General features: G+C 40.5%; 1 protein-coding gene across 9 annotated transcripts in view; it reads right to left on the bottom strand.

Annotated features, from left to right (window-relative positions):
* LOC105081158 (leucine-rich repeat-containing protein 37A2-like) overlaps nt 1-23,796 on the bottom strand; it is a 64,607-nt gene that overhangs the window by 33,379 nt on the left and 7,432 nt on the right. For 5 of the 9 annotated variants that reach the window (XM_074342777.1, XM_074342783.1, XM_074342784.1 and 2 more), the window contains exons 2-10: nt 18,874-19,039; nt 17,854-17,952; nt 15,707-15,980; nt 15,237-15,299; nt 12,012-14,628; nt 9,612-9,683; nt 7,256-7,327; nt 4,309-4,380; nt 3,637-3,717 (exon numbers count right to left, since the gene is read on the bottom strand). In XM_074342777.1, coding sequence (XP_074198878.1) covers nt 3,637-3,717; nt 4,309-4,380; nt 7,256-7,327; nt 9,612-9,683; nt 12,012-14,628; nt 15,237-15,297 — 2,975 coding nt within the window. In that variant the 5' untranslated portion in view covers nt 15,298-15,299; nt 15,707-15,980; nt 17,854-17,952; nt 18,874-19,039. Of the gene's footprint in view, nt 1-3,636; nt 3,718-4,308; nt 4,381-7,255; nt 7,328-9,611; nt 9,684-12,011; nt 14,629-15,236; nt 15,300-15,706; nt 15,981-17,853; nt 17,953-18,873; nt 19,040-23,796 lie in introns of those variants that run through there. The other 4 variants (XM_074342781.1, XM_074342782.1, XM_074342785.1 and 1 more) reach the window with 4 other exon arrangements.

Here is a 23,796-nt window from a genome sequence, read left to right as displayed (position 1 = left end):
CTATTTCTAGTGTCCTCCATAAATGAAGGCATTTTTCTTTCATCTCTAGAAATTTTTTAAATTGCATGTTTTAAACTACCCAGTTAAAGACAAAAGTGGGACCAATCCCTTGCTTCTGGAGCTGAAGAGAAAAATACAAGAGGAACTGGGGAGACCCACACTCCCACCGCACACTCCCATGTGTGTTCTTCTATCACACCCTTTGCTACTGTGTGTGGGATCACCTGCTTACTTGTCAGTCTCCTAGATTGTTAGCTCCATGAGAGCAAGGACTATACTTTGTCATTGCCATCTCTGTGCCTGACACAGTGCCTACCTAGTATTTATCAGGTACTTAAGAAATGTTTGTTGAATAAATACCATTTTGTTTATATATCAACAAAGTGGCAAATTCATTTTCTGAACAAATTTTTATTCCAAAATGCTGGAATAGATTTTCTTCTCAATTCTTTGAAACAAACAAGAAAAAGAAAATAATTTTAAAAACCCAAAAGAAACAAGAAGAAAATTTGCCTTTAGGTTAATTAACTCTATTCAAGAATCATTAGTGTACTTTTGCAGAATATTATAAAGATCATCACAACTAACACCTTTTGGATTGCCAGGTACCTATGATCAGCATTTAATATTTAATCCTCACAGTAACCTTATGTGATAGATATTATTATCCCATTCTACAAATGAGGAAACCAAGGCACAGAGAAGTTATATAACTTGTCCTAACTCATCAAGCTAGTAAGAGCAGAGCTGGAATTTGAACTCAGTTCTGACTCCAAATCCTGTGTTTAACCTGTATTTTAAAAAAGAAGAAAAAAATAATAAAAGGAGTGTGTTTAAAATAATTTATTACTTTAACCTTAATTTTGAGAGCACTAAATATAGAAATACCTTTTCAAATTTCATCTCCCAATCTGGGAGAGCCTCTATGAGAATCACACTTTCTCTTTTATTTCTTTTCTTCAATTACCTCCCATGATTAAATATTTAATTAGCCTCTGGTCACTGAGGCTTTAGAGATTTTAAACCATATTGCAGGCTAATCACTAAAAGGTGGAGTGAGGACATCTGAAAATTCATCCCTCCATAAAACAACAACAAAAAAACTTGCAAAAATGGTCAGAATCAACTTTCTCAGAACTCTGGAAATTTAACCAATGGGCTTGTGGCAATCTGGGGAGCAATTTATTTAAGAAAAACACATTAACTTCTGTCAGGACAGTGAGATCTGCATTGCTTTAGCTAGTCCTAGACCTTTGCTCTCCATGACAGTGGGAGCCTTCAAACACAGCCCACATCCTAATAACCAAAACCTTCCCCAACTTGGGAAAGGAGACAGTCACCCACGTCAAGGAAGCACAGAGAGTTCCACACAGGATCCACCCAAAGAGGAGCACACCAAGTCACGTAGTAATCAAAGTGACAAAAATTAAGGACAAGGAGAAAATATTAAACTTAGCAGTACCAGTATCTCCTCGGAGAATAAATAATTAAGAGTTACCTCCCACCACCAAAACAAAACACAAAGTTAAGAACACTGCTTAATTAATTAGTTCTTGGCTTGTCTTTGAGGTTGACTTCACATTCAAAATAGACTCTAGCACACCTCTCACTTGTTCACCTGGGGTTTGTCAATAACATAGAGGTTTCATTCAAGAAACTGAGTTATAATTACCCGAAACCCAGGCTTTGTGGGTCTTGAACCTCACCTACTTTGGAAAAATCCTGTCTAATAAAAACATGCAAAGTTATCAACACTAAAATTGCTAGAACCCCTGCCAAGACCTTGGAAGGGACCTAGGCAAGTGGGGAGCCCTGCAGCTTCAGCTTCATTTAGTTGATGATAAATCCACCTCAGCTGGGGCCCTTTTCCAGACTTATCTAATGCAGGGGTAAACAATTATTTGAACTTACAAACACCTCAGTAATGTAATAGGCAACAAAATGACAACTTGAGGGGTGGCACATTTTAGACTTTCCAGATTTGGCACAAAACAAAGGAGGAGCCCAGCCCCCAACACACACTGTATTTTCACAATCTTTTGAAAGTAACTGTGAATGAATTTTAGGAAAGCTATTAATTTATTTCCAACAGCAGCTCTGATTCTTTCATTAACTTTTGCTGCCATTTCAGAAGAACACAGAAATTCAAGATCAGGCTCGTGCCTCTTGCTTGACCATCTTTTCTAACCCACCAGTCATTTTCTACTTCCTTGCCTCCCTACTTGGCCCCTGCTGCAGAGATGCTAGCATGGCTCTCGTAAGTTTTACCATCAGTTTTCTTCCAGTATGAAAGGTTCTTGGGGACAAAATCTTTGGCCTATTCTTCTCTGTAACACCAGCACTTAGTGAAGTGCAGACACACAGTGCACATGGCACTCAGTGAGTGTTTTCCAATAAATTCATTCATTTTTATCTACTGTGATTCCACAATTCTTCCTCTCCTGGCTCGCCTACATAACCATAAGGAAACTTAGATTCTAAAAGAGACTCTTGGTGTTATAAAATGTTTAGGAAAGGTCATGAGTTTAAGACATGGTACCAATGCTACTAAAACCTCTTGGCGGAGGGACCTAACGAGCCCCCTCTCCGGTGTGCTGGCAAGAGAAAAACTGACCCTTTGTTCTCTTTCCACAAGTTAGATACCAGCAAACTAATGAGGAGGGGAGGGAGGCTGCCACTGGTGGGCATCTGCAGAACTGTTAGTCCAGCTCCAGATGCACCCTCGACACCTTCATTAACCCAAAGAAATCTGTGTGAAACTGGATTTCTGAACCACAAGACAAACAGAAGTCTTTTCCAGAGCCTGATTTAGAGGAGACTCTTCACCTTGAGTCTAAAATCCCCTTCAGAGCACTAAACCTACCTGCTGTGATCTGCTTGTGACATGAAGAAGTCACAGAATTTTCAAGGTTCTGAAAAACCCACACTTCTTATTAGAAGTAGTCAGAAAAGACAGTATAGAGAATTCAGTGATGGCAATGTATGTTCTTCGTATTTTTCACACTACAGCTTAACACAAACATCATACCTCAAAGGTTCCTACTGGCCACAGACAATTCACTTCAGACTAATATAGACTTTTTGAAAAATAATGTTTTGGATGGTTGGGGAGAGAAGTGGATGTTCAAGAATTCTTTCTGCTTTACCATTTAAAGGAAGCTAATACTTGAGAAGGCACCCATACCTTTTGCTCCCTGAAGAATTCTGGGCTAAACTTAGTTCTTTGCAGCTCTGTGCTGCGTAAGTTTTAAGTATTTAGGAATTTTGCACATGAGCAGGGATTAAATTCAAAAGTGGAATTTCAAGTAATATTCGCATACTGGAGCAACAACAATGGGATTCCATGACAATGCTAATTTGAGTGTTTCTGTTGGGTGCCTTTTATTTTATTGCTCGTGCCAAACATCAGTACTAGGGAGAGCCAAGTGCTCCATATATGAGTTAGACAAGTCGCATGGCCTCTTTGTACCTTAGTTTTCTCATTTAAAAAAAAAAGAAGAAGAAGAAGAAGAAAAAAAAAAAAAAGAATCGATCTCAAGACATAATTTCTGGAATCCACAGTGAGCTTACACCCAGATAACCAATTACCAATAACCAAAACATAGTTTTTTACATGTATTCATCTATTTCACTTACACCTTCTGTAGAAACTGCATTCCATGTGCGGCCCGGAACGTTCCAAAGCTCAGGTCTGTGACTGAATTACAACCAAGATTGCTACAAAAAAGAAAAAAGAAAAAAAAAAAAAACCACAAGCAAAAGAAAAAAGTATTCTTTCAGAACATTATCTTTTGGCAGTAATTCTAATTTATATACAATGAAACATGACCTCATTATCCCTTCCATACACTAAAGAAATCTCACTGTGGAAAATAGTTGCTTGTGATTTATAGCTTCATGATTATATACATGGTGCATTAGATACAAAACGGTAAATCCTCAATAAATATTTGCGATAAGTGATCCTTTCTTCTCTAGCGAAGGGCAGTACTACTGACATTTTGGGCCGGACAACTCTTTGTTGTGGGGGGCTCTCTAGTACCCTGTAGGGGGGTTTAGCAGCATCTCTGGCCTCTGTCCACCAGATGGCAGCAGCGTAACTATAGTTCTGATAACCAAAAATGTCTCCAGATATTGCCAAATGTCATCTGAGTGCAAATCTTTGTGAGACAAAAAGGATTAGCTACATAATTCTAGTAGCTTTCTACACTAAAATTTTAAAGTTTCAAAATCAGTAGCAAATTATTCTTATAAAAAATTAAGTTTTATAAAAATTCCAAACATAATGAAGTTATATTTGTAACTTACACAAACTGCAGAAAAGGTAGTGATTCAAATGTACCGCTTTCAATAAACTGTATTTTATTGCAAGATAAATCTCTAGGAAAAGGAAAATATTGCCTCAATTAGCTACTAGATATCTAATTAGTAGGAATAACTACTAGAGGTTAGAATAATAACAATGAATAATTGCAGCTTCTATATAACCTCTAAACCTTATGAATTGTTATTTAAACCTTCCAGAGCCCCTAACCCTGCCCTCACCTGTCTTAAGAATCTCACTTTCATGATGTTCACTAATAAAACATACACCTGTATAGATCTGGGTAGATTTTGGAGGTAATCTTTCCTCAGAGCAGAAGAATTGATTAGATAACCTTTTGTGGTCTCAACAAATTCTAGATTATAAGCTAGAAGTTTTTACCTCAATATATAATTATAATGTTTAATATGAAAAGCAATACTCTCCTATTTATACAACTCTCAGTTTAATTCTGTTTTTCTACGCCAACTCAATACCAGAATAAAAGATAGGCTTTCACACGACTTGAAAGGGATTACTCCTCTTATTAATGGGTAATTTGAACTAATTCAGCATTATACTAAAATACTGACTTTTATTTGAAACACCCACACTTGACTATAGCTGGCTATCTTACTTCCACTGATTCTAACTCAGTCTCTCCTTTCTCCTGGGTGGGTGTAACTGTCTTCTGACTGGTGTTTGCACCTGTAGTCTCTTCCTTTCTCAGCCATCCTGTACAGTCCTTTCTCAGCCATCCTGTACAGCCAAGTCATTAACTCTCCAGACGTGGTTCTCAAATACCACCATCACTTGTGAACTTACTGAAGAAATGCTCAGCTCTGGACCAACTGAATCAGCAATTGTGGGGCAGAACTTGTGCTTTAACAAGCCCTCCAAGTGACTGATTCTGCTGCAGGCTCGAGTCTGTCCAAGAGCACTGCTGTGGGAACGGGGCAGCTTGGCATGTTACCCTTGGTGTGGCCTTCAAAGCCCTAGATGACCTGGCCCTAATCTCCTACTCTTCTTACTTGTACTCTACAGGTACTCAAAGCATGTTTCCTGTGTTTTGCCTCTCTCCTACCTTCTTTTTGCAAATTTACTCTTCCCAAGATGTCTGTCTGATGACATACAGTGGCCCTTTAAGGTCTTGTTCAAACAGCACTGCTGTAACATTTTCCCTGATCCCGTTTGGAGTCTTCCCTCTTCTGAGCTCCAAAACCAACTTAGAACTCTCATTGCCCCCTCCACTTATTTTCTTATATAGCTATTTTTGCAGCCCATTTCCTCTGAGTATAAACTCCTTGAATGTATGGACTAGACCCACTCATGTGCGTTGTCTATCATGTTTAAAGCCAATGGTGGACACAAAGCAAAGTCAGATAGTTTTTAAAATAATTAGCTGGGGAGTGAACAGGAGGAAGAAAACAACTGTGTTAGAAGAAACACTCCATTTTCTATGCCTCTACAGCACTCTGTCATCCACTTAGTGTTTCTGCATGACGGTTTGAGCTTATGTTTTTTTTTCCCTGTAAGATCAGGATTTCCTAGAAGGAACTGTTTTACCTATCATTGTGTTTACAACACTAGGCACACTGCTTGGCATATTCTTTTTTACTGATTGACTTTTTTTTAAATGAGTGAGAATAACTTATGCTAACATGAAATAATCTGCTAAGAGGGTATTTCATAGTAGAAGTAATTAATGGCCTAATCCATTGAGCAGTTATCTCATTTTTTTCCAAACTGTGTTTCTAAGGTTTGGAGCCCAGATGACAGAGGGACCCAAGAAGACTAATACAAAAGTGGTTGCCCCTTAAGGCTTGGATGGTTTGATAGTTAAAAGGACTATTTTTAGGGTCATGTGAGGCTCCTTATACCCACTTCCCTCAGCCTTCTATATTTGCAAGAAGAATCTCTTTGCCAAAGAGCATCATTAGTTAGCTTAGTAAGGATTAATGACATACACAGCTCTGGATGCCACAGACAAAAGATAAAAATTGATGTTTTATAGCAGAGAACACAGTATCTCCTTATCGCTAAATTAACAAAACTACTATGCAAGCATTTCTTTCCTTGTATAATGACACTGCAGAGTTTTTCATTTTGTAATTAGTGAAGTTAGGGACACTTCTAATATGCTTATTTGCTGTAAACAATTATAACTATACCACTTTAACCATCACCTTAAACATTTTTAATATTGGTATAACAGTTCCTGCACTGAATCCTTAACACCAGTCTGTTCTCTTGGTAACTTGATACGTTCTGGACAATACTGTTTACATAATTCATCTACTTTAATATTTAACATTTAAACGTGAATTTAATTTAGATTAAAATTATGAGTTAATGGCATTCATATTAATGTAAGTGTTCTATATTTTCTGGTCCTGTAGGTGATAATCTGAGCTTTAATTTCTCTCATTCTACTAAAGCACCTTTTTCACACCTTTTCTGTGAAGGTCACACAGTGAGTCCGTGAGGCTGTGCAGGCCACACACAGTCTCTGCTGTGTGTCTTCCTTTGTTTTTTCCCTCCGTTTTCCCACTTACAGCCCTTTAAACATCATCCTTAACTTGTGTGCTGTGCAAATACAGATCATGGGATGGATCTGATCTGTGGGCCATAAACTAAAAATAAGTGGATGGTATATGAAACTTATATAATAAGGTTCATATGGGTGTCCATAATTGCTCAGACCACATTACCACTTTTCCTCTACAACTAAAAGGTGTTTTTCTATCTATATCTTGTCTATATAAATTTAAAAATTAAAAATGAATAGAAGGTATTTGATGCTAGAGATGGGCTGGGGCCCTACAGACCTAGAGAATTACAGAATTTTATTGCTCAAAAAAACTGTAGAGATTATTTAATTTAAACTCCTTAATTACTTTATCAATAATATAACTAAGAACTTGTAAATAAATGATTAACTAATTAACTTACAAATACCGGAGGACTAGCAAGCCTTTAAATGAATCCTTATGTAACTCAGTCAAAGAATTATCTCTGAGAATTCTGAAAAATGAAAAGGTTATTTTTGGATCAAAATGCAAAACAACTACAATTATTTACTACATAGGACTAACTCCCATATGTAGGGGAAATCTGGGTAATGGTGCCACCTAAATACCCTAATTCTTATTTTAGACATGGTGATCTCCACTCTGGTTTCATTTAATCATTTCTTCTCACATCTTCCTTTGTGTCCACGTCTTTTCATCACACACACACACACACACGCACACACACGCACACCCCTATCCACTCTTCCTCAGCAAATCATGTATTTAATGCCTATTCTTCTGATCACAAGTCCTTGGTTAGAACCCAGCTCTGGGCAGCACTGATGCTGCAGAGCTGCCACTCCTTTCTCTCTTTTCCCAAACCGTACCTGGAAGTCCCAGACAGAGTATATGAGGGATGGAAATGAAGTCTTTTGATTTTTTCCCCCACGGAAAATTTTTTTTTCAAAATTAAAATGTACGTAAAATATACATACCTGTTCACTTTAATAATTAGAAATCCGCATGTAACACCATTCACATCAAGAAAGAACACAGCCAGCGCCCCCGGAGCCCCCGCTGTGCTCCTTTCCTTACAGCCCTCTCCCTAGAGGGAACCACTATCCTGACTTTAATACTACTTTCCTCCTTTTTCACATGTAGTTTTGCCTTTTATACATCATCCACAAAGAATATAATTTATTCTTGCTTCTTGAAATTTATGTGACTGGAATCATTTGTGTATTATTCTCTATGTTCTTTCATTCAACAATATTTTGTAAATTTATTTTATTCTTGCATGTAGCATGTAGTGCTGCATTTCTAGCAACATGTGGCTACTGAGTACTTGAGTGGCTAATGTGCCTAAGGAGTTGAATTCTAATTTAATTTAATTATTTTTAAAATTAAAATGTAAAAACTGATACTCAATGTAATTACTGGAAAACTTTAAGTGTGTTTGCAACAATTTGGGTATGTGATACAACTTTTCAACTGTAAGTTTTAAGAAAGTTAAATACAAATAAAATTTAGCAACAAAATTGAGATTTCAAACAGTACGGACAAAAACTATGGAGACTCTCTCATTAATTTTTATACTGATTACAGGTAGATATGACAATACTTTGGATATTTCTGAAGACAACGCAAAAAGATGTAGAACATCTTATCAACAATGTAATTTGGGAGTTATATTTATGATTTGTCTATTCAAGTTGAATAATACAAACTGCCATGAAAAATGCCAGTTAACTGCTTTGAATATAGCTTTCCCCCTAAAATCACTTATTTTATCTAACCTGACTTGTCTACAAGTCAGTATAAAAAAATAGAAAAATGAGTAAAGGACAGATAATTCAGAGATGAAATACAAATGCTCAGCACACATATAAAATATTTAAATTCACAGGTACTCAGAAAAATTCAAATTCAGATGGAACCCCTTTTATTCACCCTTCAGATCAGCCAAAAATATGGAGAATATCCAGCAGTGGAAGGCTGTGGGGAAGTAAAGGCTGTCAGGGAGTGCTGACTGGATTGCAAACTGGCACAAGTTGCTTGAGGGCAATTAGAAGTTTATATCTACATAGTCTTCACCCCAACAATCCCATTTCTAGGTATCTATTCTACAGAAATACCTCACAGGCTCACAAAGATGCATGTACAAGGATGTTCATTGCAGCAGTGTTTGTAACAAGAAAACTGGACATAATCTAAACACCTTTCAATACGGGCATTATTAAACTGATATGTCCATACTATGGAATATTATGCAGGAGTTTAAATGAATGGGGCAACCCTCTATGTACTGGGAAGTAAAGAAATCTAAGATGTATTGTGACATTAAAGAATCAAGTTGCAAGATTTTACCACTTATGTAAAAAGGTATAATAAAGTCACACAACTAACTTATTGTTATCTGTAAATATGTATGTAGTCAAATACATGGAAAAGAGTCTGGAAGGACTGTTTTACTAAACTCAAAATTGTGTGGGTGGGGGATTAAGGCACAAGGAGGGTTTTCACTAAACCTGTTATTTCATTTTCCTATATGGAGGATATAATCATGTATTACTGGTATAATGGAAAATAAGTTTAAATTGGTTCTTGCTTATTTGAATGAGGGCCTGCCAAGTTTAATTTTTTAAATAAACACAGAATTTCAATCAATAGGTTTGTTTGGAATGTGAAGGGGGAAATACCTTTTAACACGGCTGTTGACCTTGGAATTCTGGACCAAGAAGAATCTGACAAGGCAGTTAGTGTTTTGTATGCATATTTAGAGAGAATATACTCACAGTTTCTCAGTCCAGCGGTAAGGCTTCCATGTATTTTCATCAATGTAAGAAATAGAGTTTCCTTGGAAATCTCTGTGAAGAAACACAGTTCATATCCTTAAATAGGTAAGAAGAGAATGAGCAGAGTAAGTGAGACAATCATGGCAACCTTGTGGGGAATACTCAAATGCAGAAAAGACCAGCTTTCTAACTCCCACAGCTTCTCAGCTTCCCAGTGGGCACAATTCCTAAAGATATAATAAAGATATAATGTGACGCCACTTGCACAAGCAATGAGGCATCTCCTCAGAACCTGACCTTCCTGTCTGTCCAATTTCTTGGATATATATTGCCAATTGTTTTGAATGTAAGTCTTTTTTCTCCCAAAGTCACTTATGTGTCTAAAACGACTCCTGCAAATCAATGATAAAAATGGCAAGAATGTATCATTATCAGCAAGTAAAGAAATCTTATGCCAGGTAACACCAAAGCTTTGGCTCAGTGCCCTCTAACTCTCTCCAGGTATTGGAAGGATAGGGGCAGTTAGAAATTAGAGACTAATATGGAAAACTCTCTCTCAGACATATTGCAAAAGGAAAAGCACAGACCGCTGAACAAGGAGTAAAGTTATTACCTCATTAGGGGAAAAAATGCAAAGAGACTGGAAAGAAAGACACACATCAAAATAGTAACATAATTATCTTATGGGTGGGAGGGAGGGTGGGGAGAGAATTTCACATTTTATCCTGTATATACTTCTATGACATTTTCTTTTAAACAGTGAGAATGTATCCATGACTTACACATTTAAAAGAAGCTGTTAAATGCCTGAGGTTCAGTTTCAACCACTGACTGTGGATGGCGTTGAATCTTTACCTTTAGCTTTGTCCTCTTCCCTCAGCAACAACGATTTAGCTTATATGCACATTTTTCAGGGGGATCAGAAATAAGTCAAAACAGATACCTGTCTGGCCACCTGCCTACGGGACATTTCCACTCAAACAGAAGCCTTCTGGTTGCTTTATGTTCATCAATAAAACTGAATCCATTTCCCTCAAACTGGCTCTCCTTCCCAATTGTATTTCCACCTGTTGTACCACCATCGTTCTCATCAACATACTTGATTTTTCTCTCTTGTACCCCTCATCCCCTGACTCTAGGCAGTTACAAAACCTTGTCGGCTTCCCTTTGTCATGCTCTCAGGACTTCCTTCTCCCCATCACAACCACGCTAGTTCAGCCCATTCTCGCTCTCCTAGGTTTTGCTACAGCATTCTGTTTGGTCTCCCTGAATCCAACCTTCCTCTCTAGATCACACTACATATGGAATCTAAAATAAGCTTCTTGTTTTCATCATTTCTCACTTTTCCTTGAAAACTTTCAATGGCTCCCCACGTCTTATACCATATTTTTGAAACCCCCATTTTTAACAGTCAAGGTTTTTCATAGCGTATCTTTCATTGGTGCTTAACCCAGTTCTTCACAGCTAGACTGATCTCTTAAATCCTGATTCCTGCAGCCACGCCTTTCCCTCGACTGTACTCCCTATTTTCACTCTAACAAATCACAGCCAGTCTTTACATTCCAGTGACAGTTTTAGCTAATCCATGCAGTTTCCCCTGACCTCCACACCCCAGTGATTCCAGGTTCTGGTTAATTCCAGCACCTCTCTGTATCTTTTAATACTCAATTACACATCACCTCCCTTTTAAGGTGTAGTCTCATTCTTCCCACCTATCACTGTGATGTTCTGGAGACAATGCCATACTTCTGTGGCTCCCACAGTACTTAGCCGTGGGTTGGGCTTAAAATGGGTGCTATATATAGAAACCCTGGGGGCAAAGGTAAGTAATCAGTATAACTGAGGGGTTGACTAAAAATAATGGCTAACACTCAAATATATGCTAGGCACTGATATAAGAGCTTCACATGCATTAACTCATCTAAATCTCACAATAATCCTACAAGATGGTGACTATGATAATCCCCACTTTCCAGATGAGGAAACTGAGTCACAAAGCTAATAAATGGCAGACCTGGATTCAAACCCAGGTAGTCTGACTCCAGAATCTCTACTCTTAACCACTTTGTTGTATTACCACCAATGAGGTGGGGAGAGGGACGTGTTGCTGCAACGAGGATGGAGCAAAACCGGGAGAAGAGAAGATGTTAAGAAACTAAATAATGGAGAAACTAAAAAACAGAGAAGACAAAAAGAATAAGAGCAATTATAAGTAAAAGACGGGAGAAGAAGGAATGATAGTAAGAAAGCAAATGAAGATAAGAAATCGCTTATAAGACAAAAAGAACATAAAAACAGTCAGTCAACATGAGCTGGGGAGATGAGGAAGACCCAGGAAGACCCCAAAGGCTGCCAGGTCAGGCAGGATGCAGAGAACAAACGAGGAAAAGCAATTCTTACAGGACAGTGAAGGTGCCATTGTAGCTGTTGCGCTCTGGCACGGGCACTCTGCGGAGCCTCTCCTTTGGGCTGAGACCAACGCAGGACAAGGTCTCATTACTGCAGGTGCAGAGCTGACAGATGTTCACGCTTGTGGGAGCGCTCTGTTCCGGTTGCTCCTTTTCTGAGGTGTATGTTACAGACTGTACCACTGAAGGCTCAGTCGAAGCAGGTGTCTTCAGTGACCCTGGGTGCCGAGTTGTGGTAAATTCCTGGTCTACAGGTGGAACTGTGACTCGAGTCAGGTCTGGGTGTGCAAGTGCCACCTCAGGAGAAGGAGCTGTAGTCTTCCGGAGGACTGTAGAATGTTGAGCCTCCATAGCAGGTTCTGAAGTCATGGTTAGCTCCAGGTCTACATGATGAGGTGTGACACTGGATGGTGTGTGCTGACCATGACCCTTACTTGGAGTTGCAATGGTCACCACCTGATGGGGTGGATATTGAACGACAACCTCCTTTGGTGGCTCTGGAGGCTGAGTTGGGGTCTCTTGCTTGGTTGGAGAAGGTTCAACATCCACACTGGATGCTCCAGTTACAGTAACTTCCAGGTCCACAGTGTGAACTGTGACTGGAGTGATGCTTGAAGGGGAGAGTGTCACCTCAGGGTGTTCTGGAGGAGGAGATGTGGAATGTTCAGCTTCTGTAGTAGGTTCTGAAGTCACGGTAAGCTCCAGATCCAAAGGTTTATCTATGACACTAGATGACATTAGATGCTCAAGGTGATCCTGGTCTGGTGTGGGAACTGTCACCTCCTGATACAATGAAGGCTGATGGGGCTCTGGAGGCCAAGTTGGGGTCCCCTGCATGGCTGGAGAAGGTTGAGCCTCTGTATTAGGTTCTGGACTTAGTGTAACTTCCAGATCCAGAGGTTGAACTGTGAACTCAGTCATGGATGGATGCTGAGCCAGTACCTGCTCTACCTGTGGAGGTGTCACCTCCATGTATGTTGGATGAGATGTCTGCTGCAGGGATGCAGAGTGTCCAGCCGCTGTAAGAGACCCTGGAGTCACGGTAAGCCCCAGGTCCAAAGGTTTATCAGTGACACTGGGTGAGCTGGAATGCTGAGCTTGATTCTGTCCTGGTGTTCCAACTGTCATCTCAGCCTCCTTAGGTGGCTCTGGAGGCTGAGCCAGGGCCTCCTCCTGGACCGAAGAAAGCCCCACCCCCTCAGGGGGACCTGCAGTCTGAGCTGTGGCCTCTTGTTGGCCTGGAAAAGAGTCAATCTTCCCAGGGGGCTCTGGAGATGGAGACAGAGGCTTGGACTGGACTGGAGAAAATTCAGCCTGCTCGGGGGAAATGGGAAAATAAGCAGAACCCTCCTGCTGCTCTGGAGAACTTTCAGCCTCCTTAGCAGGCTCTGGAGTGATGACAACTGCCAGATCCAGGGGTTCACCTGTGGTACCAGGCATCACTGGACGCTGAGCTTCACCTGGACCTGCAGGTGAGAACGTCACCTCGTTATGGATTGGAGGTTGAGCTGTGGCAGCTGTAGAGGTCTCTGGAGGCTGAGCTGGGGGCTCAAGCTGGACTGGAGAAGGTTCACCACTTCCCGAGGGGGCTGGAGGCTGATCTGGAGCCTCCTGCTGGACCAATAATGGTTCCAACTGCTCAGGGAACCCTGCAGACTGAGCTGAGGCCTCTTGTTGGGGCGGAGAAGGTTCAGCTTCACCTGTGGGCCCTGGAGTTATGGTGAGTGCAAGGTCCACAGGTTTCACAGTGACACTGGGCTGCTGCAGAGACTGAGCTTGATCCTGGCCTGGCGGAGAAGCTGCTGTCACATCAGGCTCTTGAGAATGAGCTGGCGAGGGTTCGAACTCAGCAGGAGACTCTGGACGCTGAGCTGTGCTTTCCTGCTGGGTTGCGGAAGGCTCTATCTCTGCTGGAGACTGAGCTGGGCTCTCCTGCTGGGTGGCTGGTTTCACCACCTCAGGATGCTCTGTGGGCTGAGCTGGGCTCTCCTGCTGGGTTGAAAAGGGTACAACTTCCCCATTAGGCTCATAAGGCTGAGCCAGTTGTCCCTCTCCACCCGGAGAAGGCTCAGCTTCCTCAGGAGGCTCTGGAGGTGGACCTGTGGCATCCTGCGGGGTTGGAGAAGGTTCTGCCTCCACAGAATACTCAAGAGGCTGAGGCAGGGCCTCCTGCTGGGCTGCGGTAAACTCGCCTTCCTTAGCAGGCTCTGGAGTGACCGTAAGTTCCAAATCCACCGGTTTAAATCTAACACTGGATGGGTTGGAGTGAACTGGATACTTACTTCCAGGTCGAGCTGCTGCCTCATCACTCACTGGAAACTGAGGTACATTCTCACCAGGGAACCCTGGAACTTGCGATGGGGACTCTTGCTGGAGTGGGGCAGAGTCATACTCAGGGTGCTCTGCAGGCTGAGCCTGGGCCTCCTGAGGGAATGGAGGAGGTTCCGCCTCCTCAGGATGCTCTGCAGGCTGAGCCTGGGCCTCCTGCTCAAGTGAAGGTTGCACTTCCTCGGGGCTCTCTGGAGGCTGAGACGCAGCTTCCTCCTGGACTGGAGACGGTTCCACCTCCTCAGGGCTCTCTGGAGGCTGAGAGGGGGCCTCCTGCAGAACTGGAGAAGTTTCAACCACATTAGTGACCTCTGGAGTTACAGTAAGTGCCAGATCCACAGGGTTAACAGTGACACTATGCAGGCCTGACTGCTGAGCTCCATTCTCATTGGGACCATTTACCCCATGAGGCCTTAACTGTTCAGCTAAAACCTCCTGAAGCCCTCCCTCCCCCCAAGGGATGGCAGTGCCTACTTAGGGCCCTCTGAAGGCTGGGACAGAGCCCCCTGCTGAAGTGGAGGTGGTTATGTCTCTTCAGTGGCCTCTGGACACTGAGCCTGGGCCTCTGCCTGGGGCGGGAAAGATTCAGCCTTCTCAGGGGTCTGTGGATTTTGAGCAGGAGCCAACTGCTGGGGTGGAGACTCGACCTCCTGAGGGGGCTCTGGACGCTGAGCCTGGGCCTCATGCGGGGATGAGGACATTTCAGCCTCCTCAGGGGGCTCTAGAGGCTGATCTGGGCTTCCCAGAAAATCCAAAGGTAGATCTATATCTACAGCTTTGATCTCATTACCTTTAGGTCAAGACACAGCTGGGGCCTGATTCTGATCCCAGCCTAGCACTGGAACCTCCTCTGGGAGCTTTTGACGCTGGGTTAGCTTGTCATTCTCACCTTGACGTGGAACAGCAGCATCTTCATATGGCCCTGCAGGCAGCTCTCCATTTGACTTCATGTCTGGGTACAAAAGCAAAGTCTCAGCTGACATCTGGGTAACAAAATTAAAGTCCCCTGACTGTGAGTCAGGGGTCTGCTGGACAGAGCCCAGGGACCACCCCAGGGGCCATCCCTGGACCAGAAGCCAGAGTGGTTGCCAAGCAAAGAGCTTCAGCAACCAAAAATACTGGCGAAGCATAATCCAAAAACGATTCGGGCACAGCGACACAGGCCAGTAGGGCACTGGCCAAGCACACTGAACAGACACCGAAGTGAAATGGCAGCTTGGCTACACGTGCGCCCCTCCCCTGCCTCATGCCCCACCCTGTAGTGACACCTCCTTTATTAGGTCAGAGTGGAGATGGAACCACAGTCAGACTTTTTCCCAGGGCCCAAGCCATCCTTCCCCCAGCAAATGTGACACTTACCTCCTGCCGGGCCCTCTCTCCAACCCCAGCCTGGCCCCCTGGCACAACAAGGCAGGATTTGGGCTGCAGACCAGAGTGGCCCCAGACTCCAGCAGCGCAGGGGTGGGGGTGAGGTGGTGCAGAGCTTCCCAAGGAAGTCACAGGGCCCGGACTTCCTGGAAATTCAAAAGTGCTAGCCCAGTTCTGGGCATCTGAACTCCTCCTCCTCAAAGCTGACATCTGAGAGACATTCTTCCACCCCTTGGCCACACTGCTTCCAAGAAAAGTAGCTGACCTACAAATGAGCACCAGTTAGGGTGGTGGGAGGAGAATACACCTTACAGTTAGATATTCTAAAATGTTGCCATGTCCTCTAAACTCTCAGCATCCATGTCTGATTATAAAATTCACCACTCTATTATTAGGGGTTACCACTGAATCAGGGATGACTCCAAGATTTCTGCAGGAAGGGTTTTAGAGTAGGTGAGCAATTCATTCTGAGAAAGTGTTCGAAACCAAGTGAACAGCCCTTTACATTAGCATGGGAAAATTTCCCCATCTCACCTTGTCTCAGCACAGCCATTAGTCTAGAAGCAATTACAATGCCCCTTTTCAGAGGTCTACCCTGTGTGCACACACAGAGAAGACACCTAGGTTGTTAAAGTCAGCATGTTGGGGGGAGGTATAGCTTTGTGGTTAGTGTGTACCTAGCACGCACAAGGTCCTGGATTCAATCCCAGTACCTCCATTAAAAATAGTGGGGAAAGGGGTGGGAAGGGATAAATTGGGCATTGGAGACTTGCAGATACTAACCACTATAAATAAAATAAACAAGTTTATACTGTATACCACAGGGAACTATATTCAGTATCTTCTAGTAACTTATGGTTAAAAAATAAGAAAACAAATCTATGTATGTTCCTATATGACTGTGTGTTGTGCTGTACACCAGAAATTGACACAACATTGTAACGTAACTATAGTTCAATAAAAATGTATTTTTAAGAAATAGAATATATGTAAGTAAATAAATAAAAATGTGGTTACCTCCTCCCTCTCAAAAAACAAAGTGAGCATGTTAAATAACTTTCTTGAAATACAGCAACTAGCACCCAGTTTACTTCCTTCACAGCCCTTACAATCATCTAATTTTACTCCTTTTTAATTGTCTGGCACACCCTCTGGCCACTAAACTTCATGGAGGAGCTTCATCTTACTCCTAGCATTAAGCACATAATGGATTTTAAGTGGAACTGATTCCAAGATTGGCCAATGAGGAATGGGTCTGTTGTTATAATCAGCTTTCTGAAAATTTTAGCATCGATACTGAATCCCTTCCTCTCACATTTCACAAGCAGCTAGACTTCTTAAAGCCCAAACATGGATATGATTGAAGTGTCCCTGGTTTAAACTTAATTTAAAGTAATTTGGTATAAATTGAATTAAAATAATTATCTTGTTTAGAAGAAACTTCAAATACTTTTTCAGAACATAACCATTGTCTCTTTCTCTACTTTGTTCCCTTCATAACAAACTTGAAAATGCTGGGGTGAGTTACATAATTAGAAATCTAGCTGCAAATTAAGTTCTCAATGACATGAAACACATTTTTACTCCTTAAAAAAGTCTTACATGCAGTTCATTATTATTTTCTTTTAGAAATTACCTTGACAACTTAATCCCTAATTCAGGACATCCATATAGTTAATTTATAGAAAGGTTTTTCAGTAAAATACTTCACATAAAATATATATGAGATGCTGAGATCTGGATAACAATACACCTTATTTGAAAGGCATTCACAGTTTTCAAATGCTGCAGCAAAATCCCACTCAAGGTATTTACTTGATTCCTAAATGCTTGGGATTCTGCTTGAGGGGAGTTTTAAAAGGCCTGTGTCTTCTGTGTCCACAACTGTAGAAGCACACTGATGGCCCTCGTTCCTGCTCTCCAAATTTCAAATAAGGGGTCAGAGCCAAGGGTAAGGATAACCAAGAAAGTCTTAAGTGGGGAGGATATAGTTCAAGTGGCAGAGAACATGCTTAGCAAGCACGAGGTCCTGGGTTCTACCCCCAGCACCTCCTCTAAAAACAATAAATGAGTAAACCTAATTATCGCCCTCCTCAAAAAAAAAAAAAAAAAAAAAAAAAAAAAAAAAAAAGTCTTACCTAAAACCACAACCAGCAGTTTCTGGAATGCATCTGTCATAGACTTTTGAATAGCAAGCTTCTGGGTTATCTTCCTTTTCATAAGGAATGATAATGGCCCTAAATCCAAGAAAAACAAATGGATTTAAAATGCCTATCTGAATAACTGATTTCTGTTACACATTTAAAAAGAAAAATGCATCTGTGATTCTTAGATCATTATTGTAGCAATGAAGAGCAGGCACAACACAAGCGTGTGGCTGAATGGCTCTGTTGTAGATATATCCTGGCAGGCCACATTTTTACTGCCCAGATCAATTCTGGAAGTTTCTGAAGTACTAGACAGGAGATGCAAGCCAAAAATGCAGCACAAATCTCACATCACTCAGATTCCAAATGGATAAGCTGAAGCTACACTCCTGCTCTCCCGTGCATAAGTGGCTGTAACCACACAATGAGACAGATTTGGTGATAGTGCAGATGATCTGGCCTCTCCCAGGGCATCAGCCACTCGGGTGGATGGTGGAGCCTCCCCCACTCCATTAACTAACAGACCTGCCTCTGACTTAAAACCCTAACCCCAAATACCACAGGTTCTAGGGAAAAAAACTCAGTACCAGCTGGAAAAATCTTTCTAGGGATCTACATTGGACTTTATCCACTCAAGTCCTTGTATAGGAAGCAAAGAACTGAACATTTACACAAGAATTTAAATCTTTAGATGATGATTCTGTTAGGATAACTAAGGCTACAAGAAATCTGTATTGAAAGGACTATTTTAGCACAAGACAAATTATTAGCCAAAAATGGGGAAAAAAATGTTCCCTCCTAAGCTTGACAGGTCATCAGCTCTAAAATTTGAGTTAAAGGTTCTATCAGGCATCGCCTAAGATAAGAACCCATATGGCAAGGCTGAGAAACTCTGCCCAGGGCTTTAGTTGCTTAGCCAGGGTGATGATGTAACTGAAAAAAGGTTTTAGAAAGAAAGGAAAAAGGAAAAATCCCATCCCCTCACTACCCACCACACACTGGAAAACAGACCTTCCTCCAGCTTGTGCAAGGGTTCCTCAGCCATGCCAGTTCCAGGACTCCTGCCCTCACAGGACGGCAACACCACCTCTAAAGCACGGAACTTCAGGCCTTGCTTCTGATGTCGTGCCACAATATCTTCATTTTTGCTTTCTTCAAGGTCAGAAAGATCCTGAAGCTGGTAGAATTTTAGTGATGAGTTTTTGTTTTGTTTTGTTTTTTGGGTTTTCTTTAATGGACGTACTGGGGATTGAACCCGGGACCTCATCCATGCCAAGCACATGCTCTACCACTGAGGTACCCCCTACCTAGGACTCTGAATTAAAGGCAAGACTTCAAAATATTTTGTTATTAGAAGTAAAAACTAAACTCCAGCAAGCCCACTTAATAGTTGAGGTGTCCTGTTGCTTCAAAATTAAGTAAGACTCACAGATGAATTACTAGATATGGACAACTGTTTTTTATTACATACCACACACATACTGGAGAAAATTATGAACACCACCACCAAGTCACTGAGATTATCGTTAATACTACGTGGCAGGTCAGTGCTCAGAAACTTGTCTCTAATATCTCCCCACAACCCAGTTCTAGTCTTCTCTCTGAAGTTTAGGATTTCAATGTTGAAAGGAGTCTGCTTAGTCAAAGAAAATCTACAGTTTACCTTTATGACCCTTTTTGACCATCCAGTGAATCCAAAGTAGTAATTGGCCAATTCTTGGCATCTGGAGCTGCTTAGGGCAAGGGCATTAGGTTGAACTGCCTTATGTCTGGTGCTTAGATGAACCTAAAGACGTGAGGCCTAAAAATACCACAACTTCACACAGAGACTTATTCTGGATACACCTGAGATTTATCAATACCAATTTCATAAGAGTGGTTGTGAAGATTAAATAGGACCACAGTTTAAGCAATGAGTTCACAGGAAGCCCTAAGTAAATATTACTGCTGTTAAATCAATACTTTGCTGTATCACTTTCAGGGCCTCTGATTAATCAGAAGGTCTCCCTGACCTCTGGTGGTGAAGGTGATGAAAGCAACCAAGGAAGTCCTGCAGAAGCCTATTACAGGCTTGTGGGTATGCAAAGGAAGTAAATTGTTTTAGTCCTGTCATCCTGTAGCTCCTGCCTGAGAATATGACCCTTAACATTTGACTGTCCTTTATGATTGGATTACTGCATCCTCTTGATTCTTATTTTGTAGTTGGCTTTATTCCTTTGATAACTATGTAAGTTTATAAAGCTAAAGCTCTAAACTGTTCTTAGAAACAATGAACAGTACATATATGTAAATTAAAAAATATGTGCAGTATATTGTGTATATGTATTTACATGCAATATATTGTATATGTGCAGTCAAACTGTAAAAATTCTACCTAATAAAGTGGAGAAATGAAAAAAAATGAGGTACAACTACTTGTTTTAACTATAAAAGGGTATTTAAATACATTATTAAATAATATATACTATGTTATATAGTATTAAACCCAAGTATATATTAAATAAAAGATACAGGACAGTATAAAAACATTCACTGCCCTTAAAAACAATCAGAAGAGCATATGGACAAGATAATCTCAGAAAGCCTTGTCCAGCTTTGACCAAAGGTTGTTTTATGGTATGCAATTATCTAATGCACTAGTCCATTTTCAAAATGGCTATCAATGTGAGTACCTTGATCATTATTAGGTGATAGCCTGCCTATTAACTTTATTAAGAAAAATTAGAGACTTAAAAGGCCTTGTGAATCTTTCTTTTCTTAAACTCCTAAAGGTAACACCTTAAATTAGAACTGAGATATACTTACCAGGTACAGATGTTCACATCGTGGCTACCTATGATGTTAGCCGTTATTAGAGGCCTATGTACATGTCAATTTGACTAGGTCATTGTGAATCTGAATTTAAAGCTCATTTAGAAAATGAAAATAACTGAGAAACGCCCTCATTATATTCCTGTATTTTACAAAAATAAAAATTGCAAGTATTTTAGATGTATGAACATCAGGAAATGTTGGAATTTAATTTATATATTTGACCTACCAAGAGACAAAGGACTGTTACTCTTTTCTCACTAAAAAACTCTGACGCTTCAAAACTTAACACTTAGAGAAAAAGTTTAACTGAACTGGTCTTAAACCAAGTATAAACAAATAATCTAAAACAAAAATATTTGAAACCTGATGGGAAGGTTTACCCAAACCATGACATACCCAAACATGTCCAATGGAAAAAGACAAACTGCTAACATACAACCTGTCTTTTCATTCCCCTAAGTCTGTATGTTCCTCTCCTTAGCAGTAACTGTAATTCTTAAATTTTAAAGAATTTTTGGAAAACTACAAATCCTCTCTCCCCCAAAAATGAACACACAAAATTTTACATGCAATTTCAAAGAGTTTGCCCATTTCTGGAAACCCATCCAAGCATCCCATAGGGACCCAAAAGCCCCAGTCTAAGAACTCCTGCCATATAGCAGATTTTACTTTTCTGTATTTGTAATATACACTTAGGTTAGGTTTGTAAATTAAAATTTTCTCTACCTCCCTTGCTCTTCTTCCTACCCCTTTTCCTCCCAATCTCTCTAGCATACCTATGCTCATGAATGAATTCACAGTTGAATGAAAAAACAGTGTTGAGTAACATCATTAAATGTAGAATAAAAGATCCAAGTGGGAACCCCAATATGCTACTTAACCAGATGTATGACCTCAGACAAGTCAGTTAATCTCACTTGATCTCAATGTGTTCCCCTATAATACCAGAATAACAGTACCCTTGCCTATTTAATCTGATAACAGAGGCAAAGTTCCCAGCACACAGGGGGCTTTCAGTGCTGGCTCCTTCTTCCTATTTGAGAGGATCATCCGTAAAGAATTTACAGATTATGGATAGCAGAGCAGAGCAGAGACTTACGTAATTTTAGAGTTTGTTGCATGTATTTTTTCTAGTGAATGTGATGTAGTGAAGATGAAAGAAAGGAAAAGATGGGGAAGGGAAAGTTTAAAAAATGAAACAGGCTACAAGCTACTAAAGTAAGAATATAAACTGAACTTTATCAAAATACAAAACTTTTGTGTGTCAAAGGACACTATCTGGAAAGTAAAGACATAACCCACAGAACGGGGAAAAAATATTTGCAAATCATAGATCCAACAAAGGTCTAGTATTCAGAATATATAAAGAACTCTTACAACTCAACAATAAAAAGATAACCTTATTTTTAAATGGGCAAAGCACTTGAATAAACATTTCTCCAAAGAAGATACACAAATGGCCAATATGTACAGAAAAGGATGCTCAGTATCTTTAGCCATTTGAAAAAAGCAAATCAAAGCCACAGTAAGGTACCACTTCACACCTACAGGATGGTTATAATAAAAACTGGAAAGAAGCAAGTGTTTGCCAGGATGTGGAGACATTGGAAGCTTCATACATTACTGATGGGAATATTTTTGAAGATACTTTGGCAGTTCCTCAAAATGTCAAACACAGAGTTACCATACGACCCAGCATTCCACTCCTAGGTATGTACTCAAGAGAACTGAAAATATATGGTCATACAAAAACCTGTACATAAATGTTCACAGCAGCATTGTTCAGAACAGCCAAAACGTGGAAGCAATCCAAATATACATCAATTGGTAATGAATGTATATACATAAAATGTATATCCACACAACAGAACACTATCGGGTCATAAAAAGGAATTAAGTACTGATACGTTGTACAATATGGATGAATCCTGAAAACATTATGCTAAGTGAAAGATGCCAGACTCCAAAGTCTATACACTGTATGATTCCTTTTATATGAAAAGGTCAGAATAAACAAATCCCTGGAGACAAAATAAATTAGTGGTTGAGAGGATCTAGGATTAGGGAAGAGCAGGGAGTGACTGCTAACAGGTTCCATGTTTCTTTTTGGGCTGCAGAAAATGTTTTGGAAACAGATACTGGTGATGGTTGCACAACCTTCTGAACATACTAAAAAACACTGAACTGTACACTTTAAAATGGTGAATTATATGGTAGATGACCAATATAAATAAATAAATATGTAAGTAAATGAAATGAAATAGGCTATCAGGACACTAGTAGTCCGAAGACAATATGAAATGAAAGATTATCTGAAAATCAGGTACTTTATATTAAAATGACATTACTGATTTACTGGTTAGGTCATAAGTGATGAACTGGGCTCTAACAGCAGTGATGCAGTGAGACTGGAAATTTTACAACCATCCACAGTGCTGAGAGTCCATGGATCTAGGCCGGCTCTATCTGGGGCTCTTCCATACTGCTTAGCAAGTTATTTTACCTTTTAAACTCCCAGTTTTCTTTACTGTACAATTAGGGGATTCCCTTCCACCACGGACATTTACTGTTTGTGCTGATTATTTATTTTCATTCTCTTGCCTAGTTCATCTGGTTACCTCCTGTCACACAGTATTCCCAGCCTTTTCAACATTAAGGGCTATTGTACACTCCCCTCTCCCCACGCCCCTGCCATGTTCCCATGGAGCACTGTTTTTAAAAGTTGTGGCTAAGAATTTGCATTTAGGTCATAATTTTTTTTTATTTTTTACTAGCCAAATACAAAGAAGCTGTCTATCATAACTTTTTGGTTAAACTGTCTAACTTTTACCAGAATTCCTATTTGACTTCCTGAACACTAAAATGAGCTTGTTATTCTCAGGTCGGGGACACCTGGGTTAAGGGAACGTATCACCTACAATCTCCAAATGAGTATGGACACTAAATGGGACTGAGCCCATAGCCTAAACTCTAGTATCAGTAACTTTTTCCAAAAACAACACTGGGTCCACAAGACTTTCTCAGAGGAGAGACATGACCACACTTAACACGATTCCTTCGATGATTCTATTCATTCTTCTGCCTCAGTCATAACGCACTTAAGATGCCAAACTGTATGTA

Source organism: Camelus bactrianus, chromosome 16 (genome assembly GCF_048773025.1).
Source record: "Camelus bactrianus isolate YW-2024 breed Bactrian camel chromosome 16, ASM4877302v1, whole genome shotgun sequence".
NCBI lineage: Eukaryota > Metazoa > Chordata > Mammalia > Artiodactyla > Camelidae > Camelus > Camelus bactrianus.
Note: the sequence above shows the minus strand (reverse complement) of the source record. Positions and strands in the feature narration are given on the sequence as shown.